Source organism: Phytophthora infestans, genomic scaffold (assembly GCF_000142945.1).
Source record: "Phytophthora infestans T30-4 supercont1.10 genomic scaffold, whole genome shotgun sequence".
NCBI classification, from domain to species: domain Eukaryota; phylum Oomycota; class Peronosporomycetes; order Peronosporales; family Peronosporaceae; genus Phytophthora; species Phytophthora infestans.
The window spans coordinates 1,806,945-1,813,284 of NW_003303749.1; the positions used below are offsets into that span (position 1 = coordinate 1,806,945).

Genomic DNA, 6,340 nt, shown 5'->3' on the forward strand with positions numbered 1-6,340 from the left:
GGGAGTGGACGTCCAGTCTATTGTTACTCCCGGCCAAGAAGGAAGTTCTGTGCCGACCAACATGACGAGCGTGAACGACGTGGCGCTAGAAGAGGTCAAGCCCGCGAGCAGCGGTAGCGGTCCCGACCAGTGGATTGAGAATCTGCGCAATGGCAAAGTGCTGAGCGAGCTGGAGCTCAAGCAGGTGTGCGAGATGGTCAAGATGCTACTCATCGAGGAGTCCAACGTGCAGCCCGTGAGCAGCCCCGTGACGGTCTGCGGTGACATCCACGGCCAGTTCTTCGATCTTCTTGAGCTTTTCCGTTGTGGTGGCGACATCGAAAACACGAACTACATTTTTATGGTGGGGAAGCTTACATTGCAACACAGAGAGGGGAGCTGAAGCTGATGTTTTGGTGTGTTCTACCACTGTAGGGCGACTTTGTGGACCGCGGACACAACAGTGTGGAGACTTTCGAGCTGCTGCTATGCCTTAAGGCGCGCTACCCAGACCGCATCACACTGCTGCGTGGCAATCACGAGTGTCGGCAGATTACGCAGGTCTATGGCTTCTACGAGGAGTGTGTGCGTAAATATGGCAATGCCAATCCGTGGAAGTACTGCACGGACGTGTTCGATTACCTCAACCTGGCTGCCATCATTGACGGACGTGTGCTCTGCGTGCACGGCGGTCTGTCGCCTGAGATCCGATCGCTGGACCAGATCAGGACAATAGAGCGCCAGCAGGAGATCCCCCATGAAGGATCTTTCTGTGACCTCATGTGGTCTGATCCAGAGGACATTGAGACGTGGGCTATGAGTCCGCGGGGCGCTGGATACCTTTTCGGTGCCAAGGTTACGCAGGAATTCAACCAGATTAATGGACTCGACCTCATTTGTCGTGCGCATCAGCTCGTGCAGGAAGGATACAAGTACATGTTCGACAATAGCCTCGTGACCGTCTGGTCTGCGCCTAATTACTGCTACCGATGCGGTAATGTTGCAGCCATCCTGTCGTTCGACGAAAACCTCGAGCGTGATTTCAAATTGTTCCGAGAGGTACGATTAGTGATATTGCTGGCGTCGTGTGGTTGTTATTTCGGTGTGCATGATCTGACGGTTTCTGCGATTGTTTTCAGGTTGCCGAGTCTGCGGATGGCTTCAACCAGCGTGCGCTAGTGCCGTACTTCCTGTAAAGTGGTTGTCGGGTACGGTTCGTCGACGATGTCTCGCACGCTGCGATCAGCGCCTTGCGTCTTGCTTGCCATCATCTGATTTACTTGCTTTTTGAGCTCGCCACACGGGTCGCTCTAATATTCTCTTCACATCGAAAAGGGACAAGGACGCTAGTAGATAGATATCCTGTCGACGGATCCTATTAACTAAGCTTTTGTGCATGTTCGTTTCTGTTGTGCTGGATATGATGCATGTGCATTTAGTGCGACGGTGGAGAAAGTGGCTTCACATGGACCACTTTGGGCTCCGACATCCAGCTTGCTTGCACAGTATAGGCAAAGTCCCATCCATATCCAGCTCCTCCGAACTCTCCAAGTTGATTTAAACACACCATGCCTCCCACGAAGTGCGGATACTTTGCTGCAATGCGACGGAGGGAACGTTCACACGCCTTGCGTGGCTACCGCAAAGAAATCAAATAGGTCAGTAAGGCAAGTCATTGGAGTGCACCAGCAAGATATATACGTACGTGGGTGCCCTTCTTCATCTCCTGAACAGCGAAGAAAGAAGGTAAAAAACGCATCATCACGTCTCCGTCTCCTGTGCAAGCGGCACCACCGATTGACGAATCCACATAAGCCCCAGCACCAGGCACGGAAGCATCACCGACACGTCTGCATTGCAAGTAGAATATCATCAGTTCAAGCAGACACGCAGGTACCATACTGTCGCAGTAGAGCTCACCCTGCAATTTTGTGTGTTGCTCCGTTCGAGCTGGTCCCCGCAGCCATGTGGCCATTGTCCGCCAGCACAACCATCCCTATAGTGTCGTGGTTTTGCTTGGATATCAAGCTTTCGACATCAGCGTTGTTCTGTCTGCTCGCTGAGCGCAGCAAGGATTGGCCTTGTAGTCCTGTGTACACTTCATGCTGCGACGGCAGTGGCTTATACGGTGGACACGACGTATTCTGTCCCACAACGTTGCGGAAGTAGTTCGGCTGGCATTTGTTGCTGAGCCAGTCTTGGTGGATTTCCCGCGAGTGTGGCGTGTCCAAGGGCGTTTCCTCGAAGCCCATCATCTTGGCAAAAGCCAACGCTCCGTTACTCGCCAAGATGCTATGCGACGAGTGCTCCATGACGGCGCGAGCCACTTCAATGGCAGGCTTGATTCGCCGTAGTTGAGCCACCGCGCCCATTTCCATCGTGGAGCCGTCCAGGATCATGGCATCTAGTGTAGTCTCTCCGTTGGAGTCGGGGCTACCTCCGTATCCAACGGTGAAGTCGCATTGGTCTACTTCACAGCGATTGCAGCCTCTCGTGATGGCGTCTAGTGCTCGGGAGCGACTACCAGGTCTTTCTAAAGCTTGGAAGCCTGCACGAGTCGCATTCACAAATGGCCACGTGTTGATCACAACCTTGCCACGCTGTGGTATCTCATGCGCCGAGCCCAACAGCATTATGAAGCACACGAGCACTGCAAAGCTGCCGCAGATCCAGCGCTGATGCGTCTCATGTCGGGGCTGATCCATTATTCTGATCAAGGTGAATGCACAAATGCACAAATTGGATGGACTAATTTACTTCAACTAGGACCAAATTTGATGTCCATTGCGCTGGTTAGCTACTTCCACTCGGGCTTCTCCTTCGCTCGGGCTACAGCTTGTTGCTGCGCACGCAGCGCCTTGGTTAGTGATACGCTTCTCGCGATGCGTTGCACATATGCTGGAGCTTCGATCGTGCGCGGCTTGAACGTACACTCGGCGAACTCCCCAATTTCCTTCTCTTGGATAGCTCGGCGCTGCTTTATGGTATGTGCCTGGCTCTGCTGCTGAATACGCTGCAGATACGTGTCGGGGCTCGAGAGAATCTTTAGTCGACCTTCGTAACGGTCCGACACGCGGTTCAGCTGTGGCCGGAAGGTCAACGCTGCCATGTCCTCTTGCTCCATCTTCAGCTTCATCAGCCGCTGCGTCGTCTCTCGTCGCAGCAAGTCACCGCGACTGAGTTCGGTGATGGATCGAGGTTTTCGCTTGGTACTAGCCTGATTGATCGCCGGCTTAAACGTGCAATTCGGGTCCTACGACAGGAAATACAACACGTTAGTTAGGCGAGGATAAAGGACCAATTACGTGCGCAGCTTACCGTCGATCGAACAGTCTTCTTCTTGACGTTGTCATGCTCTTTACGCAACGCATACGAAGAAATTCGTTCTAAAAAGTCACCCTTGCGACCATTTCCCATCAAGGCAAGAGACTTCTTATTGATAGTCGGCTTGTAATCAGGTGTAAGTTGCTGCTTGGTTAGCTCAATCCGCTTGTGGCGAGCTTGTTCGTGAAACTTCTGTCGCTCAATGAAGTTCCTGAACTGTCGGGCACGCTCCTCTTTGCTCTCCTGGGTCTGCTCATCACCGTCCACAGAGCGCGGTCCTTGTCCGCGTCGCGCACTTGATGACAATCGACGTCGACTTTTGCCGCCTGGCCGAACGGAAATGTCGTCTTGGCAGGAGGTTACATCCAGCATGTCCCTATCTTCGTCGTCGTCACCAAACAAAGATAAGCTCCTTCTTCTCCCACTGCGGCTTTTAGCCGGGGATTTCGTATCGTCTGCGTCACAACAAGGCTTGCTCAGACGCTCGTAAATATTTTGTTGCAAGTAAAGTTGGGCAGAGACCATCTCGGATCGAATTCCGTTGACTTTAGGATAGAACGTGCATTCAGCCAGCTCCTTCGCAGCGGCTTCACGTGATGCTGCTGTCAGCGACGAAGAAGAAGTTGGTTTGGACTTCATGTACTTTGCCTTGACTTTGTCACTTGGATTAATCTTTGGCCTAAACGTGCACTGACGGTCGATCTCTGCTTCCTCGTCGGCTTTCAGCTTCGTTGCTAGCTCTTCTCGAAGCCTGTAGTTATCTGCTTCCTGGTATAGTCGCTCAGAGACAGCTTGCAGGACACTGAGGCCTTGACTAGATGACTGTCGTCCACGTAGCTTTGCAGCAACTTTGGTAGACTTCGGATTGATCTTGGGAGCAAACGTGCATTCGTCTAGTTCTGACTGTAGTAGCTGCTGCTTCATTTGCTCTCGATCAGCATCCTTCTGAGACTTCCAGCGAGTTACTCGGGCATGGAATTTGTCGTCGGTGTTGTTGTTACCTCCAGCTTTCACTCCATTGTTGCCACCCGCATTGGGAATGTGGTCGTCGTCAAGTTCATCTCGGAACTGCTCGGTGAAGTCGAGATACTGCTCTTCTTCCTTCTTAGCTTCGTGTGTAAAGCCGAAGTTGTCATCAGCCTGTCCTAAAAGATTATCTTGAACCGCGTACGTATAGTTATGTCGACTAGTATCATTGATTCCCGGAGAGACGTTGGTGACAGCCCCAGCAAACCCCGGTACTGCGGTCATATGTGATGTGAAGGTGTTGTTGGCGCAAGCACCTGCCCCAAAGCGGTCATCACTGAAGACTGGCGGATCTGCCATCTGAAACTCGGTCGCTTGTGGGTGCGACTGCTGCTGCTGATAATGTCGCACGCCGTTGCTCATTTGACTTGATGCTGAGGCTCTCGACTTATTGATCATCCACTCTTGTACACTTAGTCGCTTCGCCTTATCATGTGATACCCCCGTCGCGAGGAGCTCCGCATTGCTCACAACAATGGTAGCACCGGGTTTGGAGGTCATTGCAACAGGCACAGGAGGCGGCATCAAGAAACGCGGAGCTCCTATATTGCTGGGCATTGGCTGAACAGGGAACGGCATGGGCGTCACGGCCCCACCGAACGAGAATTGAGAAGGGGCTGCTTGGGTTTGGGTCATCTGAAACGGGGTGGTTGCACGATCTCCTGCAATGGAAAACGAGAATGCCGGCGAAATAGCAGGCGGCACGCCTGTCGCTGAAGAAGGTTGATATACATTGTTCCCATCCGACCGAATTGACGAATTCGGATCAGTATTCATCATAATCTGAACGGGTGGAGGCACGGAATTGGAAACCCCAGCACTTGACGAGGCTTGAAGTTTGGCGAGCTGCTGAAAGAGCTGCAGCTTAGAGATCTCGCCACTTTTCAGCTGCTGCATAAGCCCAGACACCGCCATCCCTGGTGACGTAGAGGTTTCCATATCCCCGCTTGCCGAAGGAAGGCAATCCGTGCTATTGCTGTTGTAGAAAATCCGGTATTGGGGTCATGTTGACTATTTTGGGGAGACGGCTTTAAACTAAATAACTCAACGCCTTAAGCCAGCAATTTATTCCTATCTAAACGTATTATTGTTCTGGCCAGCTGTACCTTCAAAATGGTACTTTTACATGCGTCTCCATCATTCTTCCGTATAACCAGTCGAACGTAAGTCAACCCGCTTCCGACTGACAAACATTCGCCACCCCGGCAATAAGGACAAGAGCAGTGGCGAGGTTGGCTGCACGAAATTATGTCAGCGGTGGGATTTGAACCCACAAGTGCGAGCACGGTAGAACCTGAGTCTACCCCCTTAGACCGCTCGTGTACGGGGTACAATCCAGTGTGCCCCATGCTATTAGACATAAAGAGTGACCCGGCACTCTTGTGGTGTGACGGGGTCACACAGCACCTTGCACAGAGGAAGTGCTTAAGGGTATTAACGAACGTAAGTCCACGTGCTCCCGGCCTCAAAGGGAACGGTTTGCTACTTAGAGGGGTAGATTTAAGACTGGTGTATTTATAAGTAAGATAAGCTTGGGTCTCATTCATACTGGAGGTTACCTATAGTGGAGCTAAGTAGTCATGCACTGACTGGCTCCGAGAGCACCTGGTATCGTGTACCAGGTGTCCACAAGAGTGACGGGTCACTCTTTATGTAACATGGGGCACACTGGATTGTACCCGTTACATCCTCCCGCACTTAACTGAGAATCACCTGGTTCTCCAATCACAACTGCTTCTCCAATCAGAAGTGAGAGAATTAAAACACCAAAAGGTGAATTCTCACACTGAGCAGCCACGAGACTGGCGCGGCTCTCAGTCACACCCACAGTGACTTGTGCTGCCAAAGCTCACTGGGATTTGCATCCTTATGCTCACAACTGTGTTGGCCGCAAAGCCTACACTCAGAGCTGCCTTAGCTCCTGCGCTACCGCGCGTACAGTGCTTTGGTACAGGGTGCAATAGCATCCGAACGTGTGGCATTCGCCCACAGTTCGCACCAGAGGACACGA

The 6,340-nt window shown here is 52.1% G+C and overlaps 3 protein-coding genes and 1 non-coding gene across 4 annotated transcripts; 1 reads left to right on the forward strand and 3 right to left on the reverse strand.

Annotated features, from left to right (window-relative positions):
- Positions 1–31: 31 nt before the first annotated feature.
- PITG_07038 (serine/threonine-protein phosphatase ppe1) lies at positions 32–1,279 on the forward strand (the record flags this gene model as incomplete). Its single annotated transcript, XM_002904958.1, has 3 exons — positions 32–343; positions 415–1,038; positions 1,119–1,279. The coding sequence occupies 3 exons, from the start codon at positions 62–64 to the stop codon at positions 1,173–1,175; spliced, it is 963 nt and encodes a 320-aa protein (XP_002905004.1).
- A 78-nt stretch (positions 1,280–1,357) lies between these two features.
- Positions 1,358–2,684, reverse strand: PITG_07039 (N(4)-(Beta-N-acetylglucosaminyl)-L-asparaginase, putative; the record flags this gene model as incomplete). Its single annotated transcript, XM_002904959.1, has 4 exons — positions 1,358–1,361; positions 1,425–1,615; positions 1,685–1,829; positions 1,900–2,684. The coding sequence occupies 4 exons, from the start codon at positions 2,682–2,684 to the stop codon at positions 1,358–1,360; spliced, it is 1,125 nt and encodes a 374-aa protein (XP_002905005.1).
- Positions 2,685–2,776: 92 nt separating this feature from the next.
- On the reverse strand, positions 2,777–4,854 carry PITG_07040 (uncharacterized protein; the record flags this gene model as incomplete). The annotated part of the gene is made up of 3 exons (XM_002904960.1): positions 2,777–3,232; positions 3,298–4,407; positions 4,546–4,854. 3 exons carry the CDS (start codon positions 4,852–4,854, stop codon positions 2,777–2,779), a joined length of 1,875 nt encoding a protein of 624 aa, XP_002905006.1.
- Positions 4,855–5,578: 724 nt separating this feature from the next.
- PITG_26642 lies at positions 5,579–5,661 on the reverse strand. Its single transcript has one exon. It is a non-coding gene; the product is annotated as a tRNA-Leu (tRNA).
- Positions 5,662–6,340: the final 679 nt, after the last annotated feature.